This window comes from Leucoraja erinacea, chromosome 19, assembly GCF_028641065.1.
Source record: "Leucoraja erinacea ecotype New England chromosome 19, Leri_hhj_1, whole genome shotgun sequence".
Taxonomy (NCBI): Eukaryota; Metazoa; Chordata; class Chondrichthyes; order Rajiformes; family Rajidae; genus Leucoraja; species Leucoraja erinaceus.
Genome location: NC_073395.1, coordinates 3,857,090 through 3,884,855, shown reverse-complemented (window position 1 = coordinate 3,884,855; position 27,766 = coordinate 3,857,090). Strand labels below are relative to the sequence as shown.

The window sequence follows — 27,766 nt, the reverse complement described above, 5'->3', positions numbered from 1 at the left end:
GAGATGTGCATGGCAAATATTTCACACAGTGATGGGCGCCTGGAACACACTTGTAGGGGAGAAGAGATATGATGGTGGCATTGAAGAGGCTTTCAGAGAAATGCATTAATGCACGGGGAATGGACGGAAATGGATCATGTGCATCAGTTTAATTTGGTGGACACAGAATTGCTGGAGGAACTCAGTGGGTGAGGCAGCATCTATGGCGAGAATGAAGAGGGAATGAACTGCAGATCCCGACCCAAGGGTCTCGACCCGGAACGTCACCCATTCCTTCTCTCCAGGGATGCTGCTTGACCCGTTGAGTTACTCCAGCATCTTGTGTCTACCAACATTGAATAGATATTCGGACAGGTGCATGGCTAGGAAAGGATTAGAGGGGAAATTGGCCAACCGCAGGTGAATGGGGCTAGCTTAGATGGTGCATCTTGGACAGCATAAACAAGTTGGGCTGAAGGGCCTGTTTCCATGCTGTGTGGAAGAAAAATAACTGTCGGAAAAGAACACAAATTGTGCACCGTAACAGTGTTGAACAATTCTTCATTCTATGGGACAGCACCGTGCCCGAAACACACTCGTAATGTACTATTTTAACTTTAGTTTAGAGATACAGAATGAAAACAGGCCCTTCGGCCCACCCAGCCTACACCGACCAGCTCTACTGCTGTTCCACTGTGACTCCGGCCCAAGGAATAGCCAAGGATCAAAATGGTGCACCTTGCTTCAAAGGTTTAGTGGCAATATCCATTCTTTTGAGGACAGGGAACTGCTATGAGGACCTCCGACTGGGCTTTGTACGTTCTGCCACCCATTGACTTCTTCACATAGTCTCGTGAAAAAAACTTCAGGAAGATGAAAGTGTAGAGGGGAGCAGGGATTGTAAGAGAGAGAGAGAGAGGTGCAGGTGTTGCAAATGTAGACTACATTTTCTAAGCTGCGAGTCTTTGTTGTGTGGGAGCAAACTGGAGCACCCAGAGAAAACTATGGAATTCTCTGCCACAGAAGGCTGTGGAGGCCAATTCACTGGATGCATTCAAGAGAGAGTTAGTTACAGCTCTTAGGATCAAGGGATATGGGGAGAAAGCAGGAACGTGGTACAGGTTGTGGATGATCAGCCATGATCATATTGAATGGCGGTGCTGGCCCGAAGGGCTGAATGGCCTACTCCTGCACCTATTTTCTATGTTTCTATGTTTCTAACCCTTGACAACCGTTCTAATCAAGAATTCGTCTATCTCTGCCTTAAAAATATCCACTGACTTTTTGTGTACCTTCGATTTTCCAGCATCTGCAGTTCCTTCTTGAACACAAGCATGTGCAGTTCCTTGTTTATACACTGAGCATGCCCTCAGTTATATCACCAGGTTACTCTCCTGCTTGATGTAGATAATAATTACACATAATACTTGTTATGAATTTGTTTAATCTATGGCTATTATATTTACAACATATGGAATAACCACAGCACAGAAAAATATTTGCTAAACCTCTTAAGTTAAAAAAGTTCATGTATACAATATACTGTAACCAGTGGTGCTGTTAACCCATGCTGATACTAACATTAGACTGTTTCATTGAGCTGAAAAAATCCCAGTGAAAACATGTAATCCGCGGAGAGGATAGAATTCAATTCACTCTTTCAGATGAATTGGCCACATTTTAAATATAACATGTTTCCGTGTCTGCTGTTTGCTTCTCAGTAAACGAGGTCCAAGATCACGTGGAACGTGGAGATAGATATTGGGCGACGATGGCTGTGAACATCACCTGCTCCTCCCAACGCTGGGGACATCTCGGATTTCTTCAGCAGAAGTTCCGTTAGTTAAAGATCATCGTCGAAAGTCTCTGTGCATCTCAGGAGGACCGTCTCGTCATCAAGGTTTGGAGAACTTTGCTGCGGAGAGGCGAGGGAGTTATTTAGCGTCAGAGGAAGGAGTCAGAGTATTATCTGCAAACAACCTGCTGCTGGGAAATTAGACTCATAGAGTCATAAGATTGTTAAGGGTTTGGACATGCTAGAGGCAGGAAACATGTTGGGGGAGTCCAGAACCAGGGGCCACACACAGTTTAAGAATAAGGAGGAAGCCATTTAGAATGGAGACGAGGAAACACTTTTTCTCACGGAGAGTGGTTGGTGAGTCTGTGGAATTCTCTGCCTCAGAGGGCGGTGGAGGCCGGTTCTCTGGATGCTTTCAAGAGAGAGCTAGATAGGGCTCTTAAAGATAGCGGAGTCAGAGGATATGGGGAGAAGGCAGGAACGGGGCACTGATGGGGATGATTCAGCCACTGAGTCTACTGTACATCCTTTATTCAACTGCGACACACTTACCTGTGAGTGGAGTGCGATGGAGCCGGAGCGAGCCAGCACAAAGTTAACGATCTGTTTGTACAGCAGGCAGGTCTCCTCTGGGTTTTCACAGGAGCTGTGAGTGAAGACGGGGCTTGTGATCCAATCGAAGGGAAAACAAAGACAGTCGTCAGCACTGCTACACTCTGCGGCCAACACTGTTTTCTAAAACCCCTGTCCCACGGTACGAGTTCATTCCAAGACCTCTCCCGAGTTTGCCCAGATTCGAACTCGGAGATTTACGGTAATGGCCACTCGTCGGTACCCGGGGCTCTCGTGGACATTTTTCATCATGTTGAAAAATCTTCACCAGTCTTCCCGTGCTCACCTGCCGTTAGCGAGTCTTCCCGAGTACCTGCCGTTAGCGAGTCTTCCCGTGCTTACCTGCCGTTAGCGCTAAGAGACGTCCCCGAGCTCCGACGTACCCGCTACGTTCATTCTCCGTGGTTACCACGAGTTTGATTTTTTAAACTCGTGGAATGAACTCGCACCGTGGGACAGGGCTATTACATGTACGTATAAGAGGATGACTCTCTACCGAACAAAGATTTAATACGAATCCGATGGGTAACTTTTCACACAGAGGGTGGTGGGTTTAGACAAAATTGCTGGATAAAATCCGCGGATGTGGCAGCATCTACGGAGCAAAGGAAATAGGCAATGTTTCAGGCCGAAACCCTTCTTCAGACTGATGTAGGGTTGTGGGGGGGGGGGGGGGGGGGGGGGGGGGGGGGGGTGGGGGGGGGGGAAGAAAGGAAGAGGAGGAGTCAGAGGGCAGAGGGAGAGCTGAGAAGGGGAGGAGACAGCAAGGGCTACCGGAATTTGGAGAAGTCAATGTTTATGCCGCTAGGGTGCAGACTGCCCAAGCGGAATATGAGGTGGTGCTCCTCCAGTTTCTGGTGGTGCTCACTCTGGCCATGGAGGAGGCCCAGGACAGAGAGGTCGGATTGGGAATGGGAGGGGGAGTTGAAGTGCTGAGCCACCAGGAGGTCAGCTTGGTTAGTGCGGACCGAGCGGAGGTGTTGGGCGAAACGATCGCCAAGCCTACGCTTGGTCTCACCGATATAGAGCAGCTGACACCTAGAGCAGCGGATGCAATAGATGAGGTTGGGGGAGGTGCAGGTAAACCTCTGCCGCACCTGGAACGACTGCTTGGGTCCTTGAATGGAGTCGAGGGGGGAGGTAAAGGGACAGGTGTTGCATCTCTTGTGGTTGCAGGGAAAGTCCCTGGGGAGGGGGTGGAACGGGTGGGAAGGGAAGAATTGACAGAGGATGGTGGGTGAATGGAACCAGCTGCCGGAGGAGGTGGTTGAGGCTGGGACTATCCCATCGTTTAAGAAACAGTTGGACAGGTACATGGATAGGACAGGTTTGAAGGGCTATAGACCAAGCGCAGGCAAGTGGGACTAGTGTAACTGGGACATTGTTGGCCGGTGTGGGCGAGTTGGGCCGAAGGGCCTGTTTCCACACTGTATCACTCCATGACTCTAACAATCATTTCTTCAGACCACAAACACGAGACTGACATGAGTTTGATACCTGCTTTCTTCCTTTATTTCTGTCAGTGTATCCAGCTCTGGTTTCACGAGGAACCCTGAGGCCAAATCAAACGCGTCTTCGAAAAGCATCTGTGGAGCGGGCAGTAAGTCGGGTTTATTTGTTACGCAAGAGACCGAAGATGACCTCAGAGCTTCCATTGACGAAAAATAACCAACGTCGCCAGTGAAATACTTAACCAAAAATAAGTTGTCCCTGATAGACACAAAATGCTAGAGCCACTCGCTGGGTCAGGCAGCATCTCTGGAGAACATGGACATCAGGTCGGGACATGAAACGTCGCCTATCCTTTTTCGTCAGAGATGCTGCCTGACCCACTGAGTTACTCCAGCATTTTGTGTCTATCTTTGGCAGAAACCAGCATCTACAGTCAATTTTTTAATTACATTGGGTTGTTCTTGAGCTGAAGACAGATAAAGCGAAATTTCAAGTCAATGGATATTTTGAAGGTGGGGATTCGCGGATTCCTGATTAGTGCGGGTGTCAGGGGTAATGGGGAGAAGGCAGGAGAATGGGGTTGAGAGGGAGAGAGATAGATCAGCCATCATTGAATGGCGGAGCAGGCTTGATGGGCCGAATGGCCTAATTCTGTTCCGATAACTTATGACCTTTTGAAAGAAAGGACTGTACATGAATAAATGATCAAGCTGTTCACAGCACAGATCAAGGATAAAAGGTATAACTTTTAGTCAAAAGAGTAAGTAAGTAAATTTATTGGCCAAGTATTCACATACAAGGAATTTGCCTTGGTGCTCCACCCACAAGTAACAACATGACACACAGTGACACTTAGGAATCACTCAGAAAACACTAAATTTATTATTATTAATAATAAATGTTTTATTATTAATAATAATAAAACATTAATGATAAAACACCATTGATCAAGCATGTGAACCTACAAAACACCAGATCAAAGGGAGGTTACAGATTTTTCGTTATTGAGTAGAGCAACTACTCGTGGATAAAAACTGTTTTTATGTCTGGCTGTGGCGGCTTTGACAGCCCGGAGTCGCCTTCCAGAGGGAAGTGATTCAAAGAGTTTGTGGCCAGGGTGAGAGGGGTCAGAGATGATCTTGTCCACTCGCTTCCTGATATAATATAAAGATATATATTTAATATTGAAGTCCGATTGAAGACAGTTCATAGGTCTCCAGTGAGGTAGATGGGAGGTCAGGACCGCGCTTTAGCTCATGAGAGGACGGTTCAGTTGATAACAATTGGGAAGAAATTGTCAGGCAGCATCTGTGGAAGGAATGGTGCATAAACTTGTTCAGTGCTATTAAGTTGCTTATAATTCCGAGACCATCTCCAGTAATAGAACCAGGGGCCACAGAGTTTAAGAATAAGGAGTAAGCCATTTAGAACGGAGACGAGGAAACACTTTTTCTCACAGAGAGTGGTGAGTCTGTGGAATTCTCTGCCTCAGAGGGCGGTGGAGGCCGGTTCTCTGGATGCTTTCAAGAGGGAGCTAGATAGGGCTCTTAAAGATAGCGGAGTCAGGGGATATATGGGGAGAAGGCAGGAACGGGGTACTGATGGTGAATGATCAGCCATGATCACATTGAATCATGGCTGGCTCGATGGGCCGAATGGCCTACTCCTGCACCTAATGTCTATTGTCTATAATAAGGATGTTCACCTTACAATTCAAGAGAAACTGTCTCACACACGACCTGTTGAATTCTAAAAGAGTAAAAAGTTCTCTAAATGAATCAAGACTTTCTCGATGTGAAAACTGGTTTGTTTAAGAAGTCTAACCTCGTCCTGATTGGATTCTGAAGACGCACTTGCTCCCTGGCTGTCTAAGATGCGGTCTCTGGCAGCGTGGTCGATCTGTAAAGGTATCTGCAAGGTGAGTTGCTCGCTTGGGGAGAAGCACACTCGCTGAGAGCACTTTTTGAAGATTGCCGCCTTCCCCTCCATGGACATTTGTTGCCAGAGGTGGGAGATAGCTTTCGACACAACGGGGAGAGTGATCTGTTCCATGGACACAATCCTGTTCTCCACCAAAAGGTCCACTGTTTCTTTATAAAAATTCAGGTATCTGCCAGGATGAAATAAAAAATCAAATACAGGAAGGTCGTACGTTACACCTGGGCGGCTCAGCGGTAGAGTTGCTGCCTCACAGCGCCAGAGACCCAGGTCTGATCCTGACTACAGGTGCTGTCTGTGCAGAGTTTGTACGTTCTCCCTATGACCGGGTGGATTTTCTCCGGGTGCATGGGTTGCCTCCACACTCCAAAGACGCGCAGGTTTGTAGGTGAGTTGGCTTCAGTAAATTGTAAATTGTCCCTGGTGTGTAGTGTGTTTGTGTACAGGTTGATATAACCATATAACATATAACAATTACAGCATGGAAACAGGCCATCTCGGCCCTACAAGTCCATGCCAAACAAATTTTTTTCCCCTTAGTCCCACCTGCCTGCACTCATACCATAACCCTCCATTCCCTTCTCATCCATATGCCTATCCAATTTATTTTTAAATGATACCAATGAACCTGCCTCCACCACTTCCACTGGGAGCTCATTCCACACCGCCACCACTCTCTGCGTAAAGAAGTTCCCCCTCATATTACCCCTAAACTTCTGTCCCTTAATTCTGAAGTCATGTCCTCTTGTTTGAATCTTCCCTATTCTCAAAGGGAAAAGCTTGTCCACATCAACTCTGTCTATCCCTCTCATCATTTTAAAGACCTCTATCAAGTCCCCCCTTAACCTTCTGCGCTCCAGAGAATAAAGACCTAACTTGTTCAACCTATCTCTGTAACTTAGTTGTTGAAACCCAGGCAACATTCTAGTAAATCTCCTCTGTACTCTCTCTATGAGTAAAATTACATCCATCTCTGTATAGTATCCATCTCTGATGGATGGTCGATGGGCCGAAGGGCCTGTTTCCATGCTGTATCTCTAAAGTTCTAAAGTCCAATAAGGACTCCTAGTTCCCAGAATTCTGATAACACGAAACCAGCTCGGCATTTACGTGGGAAAGAGTTGCGCAAGGGGGCCAATCTGGTCGCTACCTGCTACTAATGCTTGAAGAACAGCAAATAATTGACAATGTGGTGAAGCTGGAGCTGGTAAAAACGCCTAAACGCACCCATGGTTTTCAAAAAATTAATAATAAGTTCCCTGGAAAAGTTGCGCTTGAGGGAGTGCAGCGTAGGTTTACAAGGTTAATTCCCGGGATGGCGGGACTGGCATATGCTGAGAGAATGGAGCAGCTGGGCTTGTACACTCTGGAGTTTAGAAGGATAAGAGGGGATCTCATTGAAACATATAAGGTTGTTAAGGGCTTGGACAGGCTAGAGGCAGGAAGCATGTTCCCGATGTTGGGGGAGTCCAGAACCAGGGGCCACACAGTTTAAGAATAAGGAGTAAGCCATTTAGAACGGAGAAGAGGAAACACTTTTTCTCACAGAGAGTGGCGAGTCTGTGGAATTCTCTGCCTCAGAGGGCGGTGAAGGCCGGTTCTCTGGATGCTTTCAAGAGAGAGTTAGATAGGGCTCTTAAAAATAGCGGAGTCAGGGGATATGGGGAGAAGGCAGGAACGGGGTACTGATTGGGGATGATCAGCCATGATCACATTGAATGGCGGTGCTGGCTCAAAGGGCTGAATGGCCTCCTCTTGCACCTATTGTCTATTGTCTACTCTGATTAAGCTGGAGATGAAACATTTTTCCTCAACCTATTGAGACTTTGCTTTTGAGCATTGCTAGTTTAATTTGGAAGACAGAAAATAATTGGGTAAGGGAGAAAACGGTCGTCTCAAGAGAGGGGTCAATATTACGTATCTATTATTCTCCCCCTTCCTCCTCCCCCTCCTCCTCCTCCTCCCCCCTCCCCCCCTCCTCCTCCCCTCCTCCTCCCCTCCTCCCCCCTCCCCCCTCCCCCCCTCCCCTCCCTCCCCTCCCCTCCCCTCCCCCCCCCCTCCCCTCCCCTCCCCCCCCCTCCCCCCTCCCCTCCTCCCCTCCTCCCCCTCCCCTCCCTCCTCCCCCTCCTCCGCCTCCTCCTCCTCCTCCGCCTCCACTCTCCTCCTCCTCCCCTCCTCCACTTTGCGAGGGACTTGTGTCATACAAACCCTTCAAACTCTAGGAGTTCCGTCGAGGATTTCACTGGAGACTGGGAACAGACCGATTTCACGTCATTCTCTGTGGGATGTCCTCGATAATCCCGCAACCACTGCCAAAGGGTGACTTTTGTCTTGGCAGGGAGAGCATTAGAAGCCGTGTCACTGTGAAGGCAAGAACAACTGCTGAAGATGCTGAGGAAGGACATTATTGCCATAGAGGGAGTGCAGAGACGGTTCACCAGACTGATTCCTGGGATGTCAGGACTGTCTTATGAAGAAAGACTGGATAGACTTGGTTTATACTCTCTAGAATTTAGAAGATTGAGAGGGGATCTTATAGAAACTTACAAAATTTTCTTAAGGGGTTGGACAGGCTAGATGCAGGAAGATTGTTCCCGATGTTGGGGAAGTCCAGGACAAGGGGTCACAGCTTAAGGATAAGGGGGAAATCCTTTAAAACCGAGATGAGAAGAACTTTTTTCACACAGAGAGTGGTGAATCTCTGGAACTCTCTGCCACAGAGGGTAGTTGAGGCCAGTTCATTGGCTATATTTAAGAGGGAGTTAGATGTGGCCCTTGTGGCTAAGGGGATCAGGGGGTATGGAGAGAAGGCAGGTACGGGATACTGAGTTGGATGATCAGCCATGATCATATTGAATGGCGGTGCAGGCTCGAAGGGCCGAATGGCCTACTCCTGCACCTAATTCTATGTTTCTATGTTTCTATGTGTGTAGGGAGGAACTGCAGATGCTGCCTGACACAGATATAAAGGCATGAAAATGCCAAGAACACTGGAATTCAAACACCTATTCTTCCAAGTGTGCGATTTAATAAATATATTACTGGAGAAATTAATACAATTTAATACATTTAATAAATATATCACATGAAAAATTAATAAAATTCAGGTCATAAGGAACCGGAGTAGAATTAGGCCATTCGGCCCATCAAGTCTACTCCGCCATTCAGTCATGGCTGATCTATCTCGCCCTCCTAACTCCATACTCCTGCCTTCTCCCCATAACCCCTGATACCCGTACTAATCAAGAATCAATTTCAATTAATTTAATTCTCCATTGCACTTTCATTAAAATATGCAGTTCGTTAAATTAAAAAAATCTTGTAGCAAATATTTGTTTCCGAATCTCTATATTCTAAAGCGTGGTAACGTGTCAACGATTTTTGCACTAGTTGTAATGCATTAATGTTACCAGTTACCTGTTAATGTAGATAGTGCACTGTATATTGTGCTCAGATATATTCCACCTGACTCACTTAAGGGCCTGTCCCACTTACGTGATTTTTTTTCGGCGACTTGCCGGCACACGTCATAGTCGCGGCAGGTCTCCGGAAGTATTCAACATGTTGAAAATCCAGCGGTGACCAGAAAAGGTGCGACTCTTTGGGCGACTACTCACCAAGTCGGACAGGCCCGTAATAACAATTTGGGGAAAAGGGAAGTATTTGATATTTGTCACGAGGCAACGGACCACACTCATCTCCATGACGCACCTGTGGTCCTTGTAATAGCCGATATATTCTTCTTTCACTTCTTCCAGGCTCAACGGCTGATCATCTTTCAAATGGTACTTTTCTGTCAAGCAGCAGAATATCGGAAAGATTAAGCAGATTTATGGCACTCGTGACATTTCGGTTGAAAGGAAACAGTAAAAATTGGAAAGAGCCATGGTTTTCAAGGGAAATTGGACATCTTGTTCGGAAAAAAGAGGGAAATCTACGATAATTATAGGCAGCATGAAGTAAATGAGGTGCTTGAGGAGTATAAGGAATGTAAAAATAATCTTAAGAAATAAATTATAAAAGCTAAAAGAAGATATGAGGTTGCTTTGGCAAGTAAGGTGAAAGGAAATCCAAAGGGTTTCTACAGCTATATTAATAGCAAAAGGATAACGAGGGATAAAATTGGTCCATTGGAGAGACAGAGTGGACAGCTATCTGCAGAGCCAAAAGAGATGGGGGAGATATTGAACAATTTCACCAAGGAGAAGGATATTGAATTATGAGAGGTAAGGGAAACTAGTAGAGTAGCTATGGATACTATGAGTTTAAAAGTAAAAGAAGTACTGACACTTTTGAAAAATATAAAAGTGGATAAGTCTCCAGGTCCTGACAGGATATTCCCTAGACATTGAGGGAAGTTAGTGTAGAAATAGCCGGGGCTAGGACAGAAATATTTCAAATGTCATTAGAAATGGGAAAAGTCCCCGAGGATTGGCGTACTGCGCATGTTGTTCCATTGTTTAAAAAGGGGTCTAAGAGTAAACCTAGCAATTATAGACCTGTTAGTTTGACTTCAGTGGTGGGAAAATTAATGGAAAAGATACTTGGAGATAATATATATAAGCATCTGGATAAACAGGGTCTGATTAGGAACAGTCAGCATGGATTTGTGCCTGGAAGGTCATGTTTGACTAATCTTCTTGAATTTTTTGAAGAGGTTACTAGGGAAATTGACGAGGGTAAAGCAGTGGATGTTGTCTATATGGACTTTAGTAAGGCCTTTGACAAGGTTCCTCATGGAAGGTTGGTTAAGAAGGTTCAACTGTTGGGTATAAATGCAGGAGTAGCAAGATGGATTCAACAATGGCTGAATGGGAGAAGCCAGAGGGTAATGGTGGATGGTTGTTTGTCGGGTTGGAGGCAGGTGACTAGTGGGGTGCCTCAGGGATCTGTGTTGGGTCCTTTGTTGTTTGTCATGTACATCAATGATCTGGATGAAGGTGTGGTAAATTGGATTAGTAAGTATGCAGATGATACCAAGATAGGGGGTGTTGTGGATAATGAAGAGGATTTCCAAAGTCTACAGAGTGATTTAGGCCATTTGGAAGAATGGGCTGAAAGATGGCAGATGGAGTATAATGCTGATAAATGTGAGGTGCTACACCTTGGCAGGACAAATCAAAATAGGACGTACATGGTAAATGGTAGGGAATTGAAGAATACAGTTGAACAGAGGGATCTGGGAATAACCGTGCCTAGTTCCTTGAAGGTGGAATCTCATTTTGATAGGGTGGAAAAGAAAGCTTTTGGTATGCTAGCCTTTATAAATCAGAGCATTGAGTATAGAAGTTGGGATGTAATGTTAAAATTGTACAAGGCATTGGTGAGACCAAATCTGGAGTATGGTGTACAATTTTGGTCGCCCAATTATAGGAAGGATGTCAACAAAATAGAGAGAGTACAGAGGAGATTTACTAGAATGTTGCCTGGGTTTCAGCAACTAAGTTACAGAGAAAGGTTGAATAAGTTAGGTCTTTATTCTCTGGAGCGCAGAAGGTTAAGGGGGGACTTGATAGAGTTCTTTAAAATGATGAGAGGGATAGACAGAGTTGATGTGGACCAGCTTTTCCCTTTGAGAATAGGGAAGATTCAAACAAGAGGACATGACTTCAGAATTAAGGGACAGAAGTTTAGGGGTAACATGAGGGGGACTCAGAGAGTGGTAGCGGTGTGGAATGAGCTTCCAGTGGAAGTGGTGGAGGCAGGTTCGTTGGTATCATTTAAAAATAAATTGGATAGGCATATGGATGAGAAGGGAATGGAGGGTTATGGTATGAGTGCAGGCAGGTGGGACTGAGGGAAAAAAGTTGTTTGGCATGGACTTGTAGGGCCGAGATGGCCTGTTTCATTGCTGTAATTGTTATATGGTTATAAATGGTCCTATTATAACATGTACTTTCAAAACACCAACTAGGGCAGCATGGTGGCGCAGCGCCAGAGACCCCGGTTCGATCCCGACTGCAGGTGCTCTCTGTGCGGAGTTTGCACGTTCTCCCCATGACCCGCGTAGGTTTTCTCCAGGTGCTCCGGGCTCCTCCCACAATCCAAAGACGTGCAGGTTTGTAGGTTAATTGGCTTGGTGTAAATGTAAATTGTCCCTAGTGTGTGTGTAGGACTGTGCTAGTGTGCGGGGATCGCTGGTCAGCACGGACTCAGTGGGCCGAAGGGCCTTTTTCCGTGCTGTATCTCTAAACTAGAACTAAACTAAACTGGTTTAGAAGGATGAGAAGGCTCATCAGCGTCTCTTCTTCCTGAGGAGACTGAAGAAGGTCCATCTGTCTCCTCAGATCCTGGTGAACTTCTACCGCTGCACCATCGAGAGCATCCTTACCAACTGCATCACAGTATGGTACGGCAACTGCTCTGTCTCCGACCGGAAGGCATTGCAGAGGGTGGTGAAAATTGCCCAACGCATCACCGGTTCCTCGCTCCCCTCCATTGAGTCTGTCCAAAGCAAGCGCTGTCTGCGGAGGGCACTCAGCATCGCCAAGGACTGCTGTCACCCCAACCATGGACTGTTTACCCTCCTACCATCCGGGAGGCGCTACAGGTCTCTCCGTTGCCGAACCAGCAGGTCGAGGAACAGCTTCTTTCCAGCGGCTGTCACTCTTTTACCTCGTGCCCCCCCCCCCCCCCGGACACTTATTATTATTTATTCAAATCGTTTGCTATGTCGCTCTTCAAGGGAGATGCTAAATGCATTTCGTTGTCTCTGTACTGTACACTGACAATGACAATTAAAATTGAATCTGAATCTGAATCTGAATCTGAATCTGAGAGGTGATTCTCATTGAAACATATAAGATTGGTAAGGGCTTGGACACGCTATTGGACACGCTATTGGACACAACATGTTCCCGATGTTGGGGGAGTCCAGAACCAGGGGCCACACAGTTTAAGAATAAGGAGTAAGCCATTTAGAACGGAGACGAGGAAACACTTTTTCTCACAGATAGTGGTGAGTCTGGGGAATTCTCTGACTCAGAGGGCGGTGGAGGCAGGTTCTCTGGATGCTTTCAAGAGAGAGCTAGATAGGGCTCTTAAAGATAGCTAATCAATAACAAACGCTAACCTTTGAGTATCAGTAGATTTTCAAGCTTTCTTTCCAAATCCATGATGTAGTTCTTTGCCTTTCGTAACACCTGCCACTGTAGATGAAATAAAACTCAAAGCCAAGGTTTAACTTGAGGCGTAGGGTGTAAAAGTTGACGTCAAGCCTGCAGCACTGATGGCACTGTAAGCTTCTGTTGGCAAGAGTACTTGCGTCAATCCCAGCTCCCAACCAAACCTACCATGCTCTGGGAAAAGCAGAACTAGCGGTAGAGTTGCTGCCTCACAGCGCCAGAGACCCGGGTTCCATCCCGACTGCGGGGCTGTCTGTACGGAGTTTGTACGTTCTCCACGTGACCTGCGTGGGTTTTCTCCAGGATCTTCGGTTTCCTCGCACACTCCAAAGCCGTACATGTTTGTAGGTTAATTGGCTTGGTGTAAATGTAAATTGTCCCTAGTGTGTGTGTGTAGGATAGTGTTAGTGTGCAGGGGATCGCTGGTCGGCACGGACGCGGTGGACCGAAGGGCCTGTTTCCGCGCTGTATCTCTAAACTAAACAATTGAACAATGAATATCTTTAGTCAGAGGGTGGTGAATCTGTGGAATTCATTGCCTCAGACGGCTGTGGAGGCCAAGTCAGTGGATATTTTTATGGCGGAGATTGATAGAGTCTTGATTAGTGCGGGTGTCAGGGGTTATGGGGAGAAGACAGGAGAATGGGGTTGGGAGGGAAAGATAGATCAGTCATGATTGAATGGTGGAGTAGACTTGATGGGCCGAATAGCCTAATTCTGCTCCATAGTTATATTTAAGAGGGAGTTAGATGTGGCCCTTGTGGCTAAAGGGATCAGGGGGATCAGAGGACATGACTTCAGAATTAAGTGACAGAAGTTTAGGGGTAACATGAGGGGGAACTTCTTTACTCAGAGAGTGGTAGCGGTGTGGAATGAGCTTCCAGTGGAAGTGGTGGAGGCAGGTTCATTGGTATCATTTAAAAATAAATTGGATAGGCATTTGGATGAGAAGGGAATGGAGGGTTATGGTATGAGTGCAGGCAGGTGGGACTAAGGGAAAAAAAGTTGTTCGGCACGGACTTGTAGGGCCGAGATGGCCTGTTTCCGTGCTGTAATTGTTATATGGTTATATGGTTAGGGGGTATGGAGAGAAGGCAGGTGCAGGATACTGAGTTGGATGATCAGCCATGATCATATTGAATGGCGGTGCAGGCTGGAAGGGCCGAATGGCCTCTACTCCTGCACCTATTTTCTATGTTTTTAGAATCTTTGAACAATTGAATCCCTGTATTATAACACTTCAAAATTACATCTTTGGCTCGACATATTTTGGCATATCCTGAAGGGGCTGTCCCACTTACGGGATTTTTTTCGGCGATTTGCCACCACACACCCGTCATAGTCACGGCAGGTCGCCGAAGATTTTTCAAAATGTTGAAATTCCAGCGGCTTTTCCAGAGGTTCGTCTCTTTGGGCGACTACTCACAACAATATCACGGGGTGACGCCTGTATGGTCATGAGTGGTCGCCCAAAGTGTCGTACCTCTGGAAAAGCCACTGGATTTTCACCATTTTTAACATTTTCGGTGACCTGGTGCCAGAAAGTCACCGAAAACATCGCGTAAGTGGGACAGGGCCGTTAAGGCTACTAAAGGCAACATGTCGATCATTCTTTGTTTTAATGGTTTTAAAACACATGGTATTATCTCTTAATTATCTCCTATCTCTTAATTCCTCGCAGCACCAGAGATGTTGACCTCGTGTGCTGTATGTGTGGATTTTGATTGTCATTGCATATGTAACTTACTATCCCAACAATATCATATCTGATATAGACACAAGGTGCTGGAGTAACTCTGCAGCTTGTCTGGAGAAAATGGATAGATGCCATTTCGGATCGGGACCCTTAGTCTGAAGAAGGGTCTCGACCTGAAAGATCACCTGTTCTTTTTCTCCAGAGGTGCAGCCTGACCCGCTGAGTTACTCCAGCACTTTGTGCATATCTGGTGTACAAACCAGCACCTGCAGTTACCTTCCGATCATATCTGAGTTGTTTGAGAGCCTGAGAACTATTTCTTAACACTGCCTTGCTTCTGAAGTTAAAAGCAAAATGCTGCAGAAACTCAGCAGGTCAGGCAGCATCTGTGCAGTGAAATGGATGGATGTACACTCTGGAGTTTAGAAGGATGAGAGGCTATCTCATTGAAACATATAAGATTGTTAAGGGTTTGGACACGCTAGAGTCAGGAAACATGTTCCCGATGTTGGGGGAGAGCAGAACCAGGGACCACGATTTGAGAATAAGGGGTAAGCCATTTAGAATGGAGACGAGGAAACACTTTTTCTCACAGGGAGTTGTGAGTCTGTGGAATTCTCTGCCTCAAGAGGGCGGTGGAGGCCGGTTCTCTGGATGCTTTCAAGAGAGAGCTAGATAGGGCTCTTAAAAATAACAGAGTCAGGGGATATGGGGAGAAGGCAGGAACGGGGTACTGATTGCGGATGATCAGCCATGATCACATTGAATGGCGGTGCTGGCTCGAAGGGCCGAATGGCCTCCTCCTGCGCATATTATCTATTGACGGATCGGGTTGGGTGGGGAACCTTCATCAGACTGAAACGTCCTCTGTCCATTACCCTCCCCAGATGCTGCCTGGCCCGTTGAGTCTCTCGTGACTCCTTACTTTTGAGGTGGTTCTCCTGGTCCTCTTGGACAGGGGGCACACGGTGTCTCGCAGGTGGTTGAAGAGACCCGCCAGCTTTGCCCGGTGTCGAGCCTGAGAGAGACGTCGCCGCGCGACCCGAGGTTCCACTTCCTGCAACATCGCCATGAAGCTTGGACTGGCGTCTGTATACGGGCTGGTGCATTCCCCGGAACTCTCCATCATAATCTGAAACCCACAAATCACACAGCAATTTGTTACAATCACATCGTTTTTCAAGAGAGAGTTGGATTTAGCTCTTCGGGCCAACGGGATAGACAGAGTTGACGTGGATAAGCTTTTTCCATTGAGAGTAGGGAAGATTAATAGAAACATAGAAAATAGGTGCAGTAGTAGGCCATTCGGCCCTTCGAGCCTGCACCGCCATTCAATATGATCATGGCTGATCACCCAACTCAGTATCCTGTACCTGCCTTCTCTCCCTTTAGCCACAAGGGCCACATCTAACTCCCTCTTAAATATAGCCAATGAACTGTGGCCTCAACTACCTTATGTGGCAGAGAGTTGCAGAGATTCACCACTCTCTGCGTGAAAAATGTTTTTCTCAACTCGGTCTTAAAAGATTTCCCCCTTATCCTTAAGCTGTGACCCCTTGTTCTGGACTTCCCCAACATCGGGAACAATCTTCCTGCATCTAGCTTGTCCAACCCCTTAAGAATTATGTAAGTTTCTATAAGATCCCCCCTCAATCTTCTAAATTCTAACGAGTACAAGCCGAGTCTATCCAGTCTTTCTTCATATGAAAGTCCTGACATCCATCAGTCTGATTCAAACAAGAGGGCATGATTTGAGAATTAAGGGACAAAAGTTTAGGGGTAACATGAGGGGGAACGTGTGGAATGAGCTTCCAGTGGAAGTGGTGGAGGCAGGTTCGATTTTATCATCTAAAACAAAATTGGGTAGGTATATGGACGGGAAAGGAATGGAGGGTTATGGTCTGAGTGCAGGTAGATGGGACTAGGTGAGAGTAAGTGTTCGACACGGACTAGAAGGGCCGAGATGGCCTGTTTCCGTGCTGTCATTGTTATATGGTTATATGGAATCAAGGGATATTGGGAGAAGGCAGGATTGGGGTACTGATTGTGGATGATCGGCCATGATCACATTGAATGGCGGTGCTGGCTCGAAGGGCAGAATGGCCTACTCCCGCACCTATTGTCTATGTTTCTATGTTTAGCTGTAGAATAAATCTGGAGCTGTAGCTCGATTGTAAACATTCATTGTCTTTCCGCTTAGTGGATAGCACGCAACTAATTCTGTTCACTGTACCTCGGTAACAATACCTGAGACAATAAACAAAATACATGCATCTCCTCCAACCTCATCTATTGCATCCGCTGCTCTAGGTGTCAGCTGCTCTACATCGGTGAGACCAAGCGCAGGCTTGGCGATCGCTTCGCCCAACACCTCCGCTCGGTCCGCACCAACCAACCTGATCTCCCGGTGGCTCAGCACTTCAACTCCCCTCCCATTCCCAATCCGACCTTTCTGTCCTGGGCCTCCTCCATGGCCAGAGTGAGTCCCACCGCAAATTGGAGGAGCAGCACCTCATATGGGTAGTTTACACCCCAGCCGTATGAACATTGACTTCTCCAATTTCAGGTAGTCCCTGCTTTCTCCCTCCTTCCCCTCACCTTCCCAGCTCTCCCACAGCATACTGTCTCTGCCTTTTCCTTTCTTCTTCCCGCCCCCCCCCCCCCCCCCCCTCACATCAGTCTGAAGAAGGGTCTCGACCCGAAACGTTGCATATTTCCTTCGTTCCATAGATGTTGCCTCACCCGCTGAGTTTCTCCAGCGTTTTTTGTCTACCTTCGATTTTCCAGCATCAGGCCCTTCGGCCCACCTAGTCCACGCCGACCGTCAATCACCTGAAGAAGGGTCCTGAGCCGAAACGTCACCTACTCCTTCGCTCCATAGATGCTGCCTGACCCGCTGAGTTACTCCAGCACTCTGTGAAACGTCACCTATCCATTTTCTCCACAGATGCTGCCTGACCCGCTGAGTTACTCCAGCACTCTGTGAAACGTCACCTATCCATGTTCTCCACAGATGCTGCCTGACCCGCTGAGTTACATGGATAGGTGACGTCTCACAGAGTGCTGGAGTAACTCAGCGGGTGCAGCAGCATCTATGGAGCTAAGGAAATAGGCAACGTTTCGGGCCGAAACCCTTCCGGGTTTCGGCCAGAAACGTTGCCTATTTCCAGAAGGTTCGGCCCGAAACGTTGCCCATTTCCTTAGCTCCATAGATGCTGCTGCACCATAACTCAGTGGGTCAGGCAGCATCTGTGGAGAACATGGATAGGTGACGTTTCACAGAGTGCTGGAGTAACTCAGCGGGTCAGGCAGCATCTGTGCAGAACATGGATAGGTGACGTTTCATAGATTGCTGGAGTAACTCAGTGGGTCAGGCAGCATCTGTGGAGAACATGGATAGGTGACGTTTCAGGTCAGGACCCTTCGTTAGACTGGTGTGCAAGTTGGAAGGGAATCTGCAAAGAGCAGCAATTCCATGAACCTACGAACTTTGTCCTTTTTGGTGAGAGGTTGAATGTTTGGGAAGTAATCCTCGAGCATCTTTGGCAGGTGAAGCTCGTGCGGCCAGTGTGTGCTGGTGTGGGGAGACTCTAACTGTGGCCACAGCGTTATTGTGTCTGGGCCGTTGGGATCCCTGGTCAATGGTGAACACAAGGATGTTGATTGGAGGACAGACAGGAAAAGCTGGAGTTACTCAGCGGGACCGGCAGCATCTCTGGAGGGAAGGGATGGGGTCGAGAGACCGGTCTTGGTGGATGGACCTGGGCAGTGGGTGACCCAGGGGAAGTGAAAATGGGGGAAGTGGTCTCATTTTTATGAAGAGGTTTGGGTGCTGCTATCTGACCCTCGCCTCCTCTCCACCTATTGGTATTCCAGCACTTGCCTCTGCTCACCACGGTTGGCGTTTGGACTCTGACTAAGTCTTCTGTGGCCTCTTCACTCTGGCCCTCACCTCGTCAGTGTTCACCCTCTAACCCTGACCCTGGCTGCTCTAGTGCTCACTCTGACCCTCACCTACACTCTCTCTCCACTCACTGCCTCTCCCCTTCCTTTGTCGCTCCAAGCTCTGTCTCAGTCTCCCCGTGACTCTGGACTCTCTCCCTCTCCCCCCCCCCCTCTCTCCTTCTACCTCTCCCCCGCCTTCACTCCCCCCCCTCCTCGCTGACAGTCTCTACCCCCTCTCTCTCTCCCTCTCTCTCCCTCCATCTCCCTCCCTCTCTCCTTCCCCCTCTCTCCTTCCTCCCCCCTCTCGCGGACAGTCTCTACCCTCTCCCCTCTCCCAGCCCTCTCTCCTTCCCCCTCTCTCTTCTTCCACCCTCCTTCTCTTCCCTCTCCTTCTCCCTCTCTCTTTCTCCTCCTCTATCCCCTCCTTCTACGTCCCTCTCCGTCCCTCTCTCTTTCCCTCCCTCCCTTTCTCCCCCTCTCCCTCCCTTTCTCCCCCTCTCCTCCCCTCTCTCCTCCCCTCTCTCCTTCCCTCTCTCCTTCCCTCTCTCTCACCTTCCCTCTCTCTCCTTCCCTCTCTCTCCTTCCCTCTCTCCTCCCCTCTCCTTCCCTCTCTCCTTCCCTCTCTCCTTCCTCTCCCTCTCTCCCTCCCCTCTCTCCTCTCCCCCTCTCTCCCTCTCCCTCTACTTCCCCCTCTCTCCCTCCCTCTCTCCTCCCTCTCTCCTTCCCTCTCTCCTTCCTTCCCTCTCTTCTCCCTCCCTCCTTCCCTCTCACTCTCCTTCCCTCTCTCTCTACCTCCCCCTCTGTCTCCTTCCCTCTCTCATCCTCTCTCCTTCCCTCTCTCTCCTTCTCTCCCTCCCTCTCTCCCTCTCTCTCTCCCTCCCCTCCTCTCTCCCTCTCTCCCTCCCTCTCTCCTCCCTCTCTCCCTCCCTCTCTCCATCCCTCTCTCCCTCTCTCTCTCCCTCCCTCTCTCCCTCCCTCTCTCTCTCCCCTCCCCTTCCCCCTCTCATCCTCTCTCCTTCCCTCTCTCCTTCCCCTCTCCTTCCCTCTCTCCTCCTTCCCTCTCTCCTTCCCTCTCTCTTTCCCCCTCCTTCTTCCCTCTCCTTCCCTCTCTCCTTCCCTCTCTCCTTCCTGAGAGGGGGTTCCTCTTCCTTCCCTTCTCTCCTTCCCCTCTCTCCCCCCCTCCCTGTGACAGTCCGCCTCTCTCTACCCCGGTCTCCCCGCCGCCACCTGGTGGTGTCTCCCCGCTCCCGGGGAGCAAATGGGGGGTGCGGAGGAGAGGGATAAGTGGGGTGCGGAGAGGGGGAGAGGGGGGGATAGGAGGGGGGGGGATAGTGGGGGTGGAGGGGGGAGAGAGAGGGGGGGGAGAGTGGGGGGGATAGAGTGGGGGGGGGAGAGTGGGGGGGGGAGAGGGGGGGGAGGTTAGTGGGGGGGAGAGGGGGGGGGGTAGAGTGGGGGGGGAGGGGGGGGGAGAGTGGGGGGGAAGAGGAGGAGTGGGGGGGGGAGAGAGAGTGGGGGGGGGAGAGTGGTGGGTTAGGGGGGGAGAGAGGGGGGAGGAAGAGAAGTGGGGGGGAGAGTGGGGGGGGAGGGAGTGGGGGGGGGGAGAGAGTGGGGGGGGAGAGTGGGGGGGAGAGGGGGGGGGGAGAGTGGGGGGGAGGAGAGGGGGGAGAGTGGGGGGGGGAGAGAGTGGGGGGGTAGGAAGAGGGGGGGGGGAGAGTGGGGGGGGGGGAGAGGGGGGGTGGGGGGAGAGAGGGGGGGAGGGGGAGGGGGGGGGAGAGAGGGGGGGGGAGGGTGGGGGGGAGAGTGGGGGGGGAGGAGAGTGGGGGGGGGGAGTGGAGGGTGGGGGGAGAGGGGGGGGGAAGTGGGGGGGGGGGATAGAGAGGGGGGGGAGGAGGGGGGGGGGGAGAGATGGGGGGATGGAGAGTGGGGGGGAGGAGAGGGGGGGGGAGAGGAGGGGGGGAGGGAGGGGGGGGAGAGGGGGGGGGGGGGGGGGGGTGGGGGGGAGGGGGGGGGGGGGAGGAGGGGGGGGGGAGGGAGGGAGGGGGGGGGGGAGGGAGGGGGGGGGGGGGGGGGAAGGGGGGGGGGGGGGAGAGGGGGGGGGGAGAGAGGGGAGGGGGGGAGAGGGGGAGGGGGAGAGAGGGGGGGAGAGAGGGGGAGGGAGAGAGGGGGAGTGAGAGTGAGAGAGATGGGGAGAGAGAGTGGGAGAGGAGAGAGGGGGGGGGATGGAGTGGGGGGGGAAGAGTGGGGGGGGGAGAGAGGGGAGGGGAGAGGGGGGGGGGGAGAGAGTGGGGGGGGAGGGAGTGGGGGGGGGGAGAGAAGTGGGGGGGGGGAGAGTGGTGGGGGAAGAGTGGGGGGGGGGAGAGTGGGGGGGGAGAGTGGGGGGGGAGAGAGTGGGGGGGAGAGAGTGGGGGGGAGAGAGTGGGGGGGAGGGAAAGGGGGGAGGAGGGGGGGGAGAGAGAGTGGGGAGAGAGAGGAGGGAGAGAGAGAGGGGGTAGAGAGAGGAGGGGGAGAGAGGGGGGAGGGAGAGGGGAGATAGAGAGGGGGTAGGAGAGAGAGAGAGGGGGGGGGGGGGGAGGGGAGGGAGAGGGGAGGGGGGGAGGTGAGGGGAGGGGGGGGGGGGAGACGGGGGGAGGGAAGGGAGAGAGAGAGGAGGGGGAGGGGGGAGATAGAGGGGAGAGTGAGGTGGGAGAGAGAGAGGGGAGAGAGTGGGGGGGGAGAGTGGGGGGGGAGAGGGGGGTGTGGAGAGGGGGGGGTGTGTGTGTGGAGGGGGGAGAGGGGGAGAGGGGGGGGGTGGGGGGGGGGGGAGAGGGGGGGGGGAGAGTGGGGGGGGGAGAGTGGGGGGGGGAGGGGGGGGGGGCGCAGGGGGGGGGGAGAGGGGGGGGGGGAGGGGGGGGGGGGGGGGGGGGGGGGGGGGGGGGGGGGGGGGGGGGGGGGGGGGGGGGGGGGGGGGGGGGGGGGGGGGGGGGGGGGGGGGGGGGGGGGGGGGGGGGGGGGGGGGGGGGGGGGGGGGGGGGGGGGGGGGGGGGGGGGGAGGAAGGGGGGGGGAGAGGGGGGGGGGGAAGATGGAGAGGGAGAGAGAGAGGGGAGAGAGGGGGAGAGGGGGGGGGGAGGGGGGGGGTGGTGAGTGGGGGGGGGGAGAAGTGGGGGGGAGAGAGTGGGGGGGGGGGAGAGTGGGGGGGGGGGGGGGGGGTGGGGGGGGAGGGGTGGGGGGGAGAGAGTGGGGGGGGGGGCGAGTGGGGGGGAGAGTGGGGGAGAGTGGGGGGGAGGAGAGGGGGGGGAGAGTGGGGGGGGTGGGGAGAGAGAGAGAGGGGGGGGGGGGGGGGGAGAGTGGGGGGGAGGGGGGGGGGGGGGGGGGGGGGGGGGGGGGGGGGGGGGGGGGGGGGGGGGGGGGGGGGGGGGTGGGGGGGGGGGGGGGGGGGGGGGGGGGGGGGGGGGGGGGGGGGGGGAGTGGTGGGGGGGGGGGGGGGAGGGTGGGGGGGGGGGGGGGGGGGGGGGGGGGGGGGGGGGGGGGAGGGGGGGGGGGAGAGAGTGGGGGGGGGAGAGTGGGGGGGGAGAGGGTGGGGGGGGGAGAGTGGGGGGGGAGAGAGTGGGGGGGGGGAGTGGGGGGGGGGTGGGTGGGGGGGAGGGGGGGGGTGGGGGGGACGGGGTGGGGGGTGGAGGGGGGGGGGGAGGGGGGGAGAGAGGGAGAGAGGGGGGGGGGGGGGGGGGGGGGGAGAGAGGGGGGGGGGGGGGGGAGGGGGTGGGGGGGGGGGGGGGGGGGGGGGGGGGGGGAGAGAGTGGGGGGGGGGGGGGGAGAGTGGGGGGGGGGAGGGGGGGGGAGGGGGGGGGGGAGAGGGTGGGGGGGGGGGGAGGGGGCGCGGGGGGGCGGGGGGGGGGGGGGACGGGAGGGAGTGGGGGGGAGAGAGTGGGGGGGGAGGGGGGGGGGGGAGAGAGTGGGAGGGGGGGGGGGGGGGGGATCGGGGGGGGGGGGGCACCGGGGGGAGGGGAGAGTGGGGGGGATAGAGAGGGGGGGGGGGGGGGGAGAGTGGGGGGGATAGAGTGGGGGGGGGAGAGTGGGGGGATAGAGAGGGGGGGGGGGGAGGGGAGAGTGGGGGGGGGGTAGTGTGGGGGGAGGAGAGTGGGGGGGGGATAGTGGGGGGGAGGGGAGGGGGGGGGAGAGAGGGGGGGGAGAGGAGGTGGGGGGGAGAGAGGGGGGGGAGAGTGGGGGGGATAGAGTGGGGGGGAGGGGGGGATAGAGTGGGGGGGATAGAGTGGGGGGGGATAGTGGGGGGGAGAGAGGGGGGGGGGATAGAGTGGGGGGGGGATAGTGGGGGGGAGAGGGGGGGAGAGGGGGGGAGAGTGGGGGGGAGGGGGGGGGGGAGGGGGGGATAGAGAGTGAGAGTGGGGGGGAGAGAGTGGGGGGGGGGGGGTGAGATTGTTCCCTATATTAGCAAGACCAAGGAGCTGATTATGGACTTCAGGAAGAACAAGTCACGGGATCATGCTCCTGCCTTCAATGCCTGGATGGTGGTGGGAAGAGTTGCCATCTCCGAGTTCATGGCTGGTCACTTCTCCGATGATCTCTCTTGGACCCAGCATAATGGTGCAATCACAAGCAAAGCCCATCAACGCTTCAACTCCTTTGGATGTTTGAGAAGATTCGGCTGTAATCAGACTCAGCGGCCCAGGCAGCGGCATCTCTGGATAGAAGGAATGGGCGACGTTTCAGGTCGGGACCCTTCATCAGACTTTGAACCACCCTGCATAACCTGACCTCAGCACTAGGCAACAACTTTGGGTTGTCCACTATAATGATCATTTACTTTGAAGAACTGATATTTGTCGTTTTTGTTCGTGTTATCACATCTAACATGCATGTAACGTTTAAGATTAAGGAGTAAGCCATTTAGAACGGAGGCGAGGAAACACTTTTTCTCACAGAGAGTGTTGTGAGTCTGTGGAATTCTCTGCCTCAGAGGGCGGTGGAGGCCGGATCTCTGGATACTTTCAAGAGAGAGCTAGATAGGGCTCTTAAAGATAGCGGAGTCAGGGGATATGGGGAGAAGGGAGGAACGGGGTACTGATTGGGGATGATCACATTGAATGGTGGTGCTGGCTCGAAGGGCTGAATGGCCTACTCCTGCACCTATTGTCTATCGTCTATTGTCTAAAGGTACAGCAAGTGAGAATGTCATTGGTCCAGTTCAAATCTGGTCGGTATAACAAATATTCACTCTTAAACCCAACTAGCGTTTTGAGATATTAAGCTATTGTGCATAAGGATGGCAGAAGGATTAGCAGAACTGCAATCAGGGGGTGGTGGAACACAAATTAAGAAAAAGGGGTAAACCATGTAGAACGCAGATGAGGAAAAACATTTATAGAGCTGTGGAATTCTCTGCCTCAGAGGGCGCTGGGGGCCGGCTCTCTGGATGCTTTCAAGAGGAGCTAGACAGCTCTTAAAAATAATGGAGGTCAGGGGATATGTTTATTTATTTTATTCTGATTATATGTTTTTTATTCCTGTTAATCTCTGTAAGGTGACCTTGAGATTTCTGAAAGGCACCCAAAAATAAAATTTATTATTATTATTATTATATGGGGAGAAGGCAGGAACGGGGTATTAACTGTGAATGATCAGCCATATCTTAAGGGGTTGGACAGGCTAGATGCAGGAAGATTGTTCCAGAACAAGGGGTCATAGTTTAAGGATAAGGGGGATATCTTTTAGGACCGAGATGAGAAAAACATTTTTCACGCAGAGAGTGGTGAATCTGTGGAATTCTCTGCCACAGAATGTAGTTGAGGCCACAGTTCATTGGCTATATTTAAGAGGGAGTTAGATGTGGCCCTTGTGGCTAAAGGGATCAGGGGGTATGGAGAGAAGGCAGGTACGGGATACTGAGTTGGATGATCAGCCATGATCATATTGAATGGCGGTGTAGGCTCGAAGGGCCGAATGGCCTACTCCTGCACCTATTGTCTATATCATCAAAAACTACAAAAATGTCCAGAATGTCCGAATAACGGGCTTTCAAACTCCATTTCCAGCTGGTCAAATTCGAAGAAAGGTACCACTGTACCTGGCTAATTGAAGCAGAATAATGCCTCTTAATGAGGCTCAGGTCAGAGGCTCTCTTAGCGAAGGCTTTCTCAAACAAAAAAAGGACTTGTTCACTGGAAATAAAGGAAGTCTATCCAGTTACAGTTTCAGAGGGGGGAGGTTAGCTTGTAATCACATTAGATTGGGCCAAGAGTTACTAAGCAACAGGCTTGACAAGAAAGCATTTCAGAAGGAACTGCAGATGCTGGAAAATCGAAGGTAGACAAAAAATGCTGGAGAAACTCAGCGGGTGCAGCAGCATCTATGGAGCGAAGGAAATGGGCAACGTTTCGGGCCGAAACCCTGAAGGAAATAGGCAACGTTTCGGTCCGAAACCCTGAAGGAAATAGGCAACGTTTCGGGCCGAAACCCTGAAGGAAATAGGCAACGTTTCGGGCCGAAACCCTGAAGGAAATAGGCAACGTTTCGGGATGAACCCCTGAAGGAAATAGGCAACGTTTCGGTCCGAAACCCTGAAGGAAATAGGCAACGTTTCGGGCCGAAACCCTGAAGGAAATAGGCAACGTTTCGGACCCGAAACGTTGCCTATTTCCTTCGCTCCATAGATGCTGCTGCACCGGCTCATTTTCTCTTGATTAGAAAGTATTTGAAAACCATTCAACTTTTCTGTAAAGTTGTCCAAAAGCATTTGAGGGCTAAATGCAAACCCTTCCCCCCCCCCCCACCCAATAAAAGCAGGTGCGGGACATTGTAAAGTTGGATTAACCCTTGCCCCATCGAATATCAATATCAATATCATAAGGGGTCACCGCAAATCACAACTTTCAGTCTGAAGAAGAGTCTTGACCCGAAACGTTGCCCGTTTCCTTCGCTCCATAGATGCTGTGTCACCCGCTGAGTTTCTCCAGCATTTGTGTCCACTAACCTACACGACTAAGACGTGGCGCATTGGGGCAGCGGTAGAGTTGCTGCCTTATAAGCGTCAGAGTCCGAGGTTCGATCCCGACTTTGGGTGCTGTCTGTACGGAGTTTGTATATTCTTCCATTGACTCTCCGAGATCTTCGGTTTCCTTCCAAAGAGACGTGCAGATTGGTAGGTTAATTGGCTTGGTGTACATATAAAATTGTCCCCACTGTGTGTAGGATAGTGTTAGTGTGCGGGGATCGCCTGTCGGTGTGGAGTCGGTGGGCTGAATGGACTGTTTCTGCGCTGTATGTCTAAACTAAACCAAACAACTTCAACTGTCCATGGACCTCTGAAAGGGAGAGGCACATTATTGCTGCACATATACAAGACTTCTGCACAGATAGTCATAGAGTCCTACAACACGGAAACAGGCCCTTTGGCACATCTCACCCATGCGAACAAGATGTCCCATCCATACTAGTCCCATCTGTCCACATTTGGCCCATAACCCTTTAACCCTTTCATATCCATGTACCTGTCCTAATGTTGTTGTAGTTAGTATCTACCTCCTCAACCAGCTAGTTCTTTATACCCACCAACCTCTGTGGAAAGCTTGCCTCTCAATAGACAATAGACAATAGGTGCAGGAGTAGGCCATTCGGCCCTTCGAGCCAGCACTGCCATTCAATGTGACGGCTGATCATCCGCAATCAGTACCCCGTTCCTGCCTTCTCCTCATATCCCCTGACTCCGCTATCTTTAAGAGCCCTATCTAGCTCTCTCTTGAAAGCATCCAGGGAACCTGCCTCCACCGCCCTCTGAGGCAGAGAATTCCACAGACTCACAACTCTCTGTGAGAAAAAAGTGTTTCCTCGTCTCTCAGGTTCCTATTAAATCTTTCTCCTCTGACCTTAACATCTCGTTTAAGTGCGTGTGTCTCACACAAAGCTGCTGATAAAGTTTCAGAATGGTCAAATGTACTGATGTGGGAAAGTTTAGGAAACATTAGATTTGGAACAGCAATGAGAATGAATGAATAAGTTTATTGGACAAGTATTCACATACAAGGAATTTGCCTTGGTGCTCTGCCCGCAAGTGACGACATCACATACAGTGACAGTTAGGAATGACACATAAAACATTAAACATTAATAATAAAACATTATCGATTAAACATGTGAATTACATATAATACCAGAGCAAAAGGAGGCTACAGATTTTTGGTTATTGAATAGAGTTACTACTCGTGGGAAAAAAAGCTGTTTTTATGTCTGGCTGTGGCAGCTTTGACAGTCCGGAGTCGCCTTCCAGAGAAAGTACATTTTCAAAGGGATGTGAAGATAGACACAAAAAGCTGGAGGAACTCAGCGGGACAGGCAGCATCTCTGGAGAGTAGGAATGGGTGACGTTTCGGGTCGAGACCTTACTCAATATCCATACCAGTGGGTTGTAAGCTGCCCAAGTGAAACATGAGATGCTGTTCCTCCAATTTGCGTTTAGGTTGACCCTGATGGTGTGAACAGATTTTGTTTTGAATATAGGAATCTTGGCACAGCAGACAGAACTGTAACTGAACAATGGGAGGCGTTTAAAGTAGAGAAGGTTCAACTACAGTCTTGGGACAGTCACACGAGAGAGAATGGTGGGAAATTAAAACCATTGCTCTGTGGGTGACCGGTGACCAGAGGAAAATAGAGAAGGAAATATAACACAAGTGAAAATCAATGTTCAGAGGAGAAGTAAAGAAAAAAGGCAAAGAGAGGAAAGAAATGGGAATTCAGAAGTTGTTCTGTAATACATGACAGAAAACAGTTGTGACAATGGAAGTGATCCTAAACTTTCTGAGGCGCAACTTTCATCATTGTTCAACTTCTGTCAAGGAGAAGCTATACTTCACCCTCGTTAGACCTCGTTTGGACTACGCAGTTGCAGCATGGGACCCATACACAAATAAAAACATTTCTTATATCAAACGTGTCCAAAGACAGGCAGCTCGATTTGTTACTAACACGTATGTGAGAGAAGCGAGTGTCACCAAACTTCTGAATTCTCTGGGGTGGAACCCTCTCCAAGACAGACGTGAAGCTCACCGTTTGACCTGTTTTTACAAAATGTTAAATGGTCAGCTCGACATAGATTACAAGACCTACACCAAACCAAAACCAATTAGGAGCAGACGAGGGCATTCAATCCAATTTGTGATCCCAGCTACAAAGACAGATGTGTACAGCAATTCGTTTTTCCCCCGCACAATTAAAGCATGGAATAATCTCCA

At 51.0% G+C, this 27,766-nt stretch overlaps 1 protein-coding gene and 1 pseudogene across 1 annotated transcript; both read right to left on the bottom strand.

The window, feature by feature from the left end:
* Window positions 1–618: 618 nt before the first annotated feature.
* LOC129706535 (stimulated by retinoic acid gene 8 protein homolog) lies at window positions 619–15,725 on the bottom strand. The gene is made up of 9 exons (XM_055650900.1): window positions 15,565–15,725; window positions 14,816–14,846; window positions 12,852–12,927; window positions 9,491–9,572; window positions 7,988–8,170; window positions 5,594–5,951; window positions 3,874–3,975; window positions 2,330–2,512; window positions 619–1,894 (listed from the first exon to the last, which is right to left on the bottom strand). Exons 1-9 carry the CDS (start codon window positions 15,723–15,725, stop codon window positions 1,823–1,825), a joined length of 1,248 nt encoding a protein of 415 aa, XP_055506875.1. The 3' UTR covers window positions 619–1,822.
* A 4,526-nt stretch (window positions 15,726–20,251) lies between these two features.
* Window positions 20,252–22,632, bottom strand: LOC129706537 (basic proline-rich protein-like; annotated as a pseudogene).
* Window positions 22,633–27,766: the final 5,134 nt, after the last annotated feature.

Excerpts from the sequence above, each read along its gene's own strand:
- LOC129706535 (XM_055650900.1), bottom strand. The coding sequence starts at position 15,725 with ATGGAGAGTTCCGGGGAATGCACCAGCCCGTATACAGACGCCAGTCCA. Across the intron at positions 8,171-9,490 it reads GGCTATTACAAGGACCACAG|CATCTTCAGCAGTTGTTCTT; the intron begins GTGCGTCATGGA and ends GTCCTTCCTCAG. Across the intron at positions 1,895-2,329 it reads CCATCGCACTCCACTCACAG|CAAAGTTCTCCAAACCTTGA; the intron begins GTAAGTGTGTCG and ends GCCTCTCCGCAG.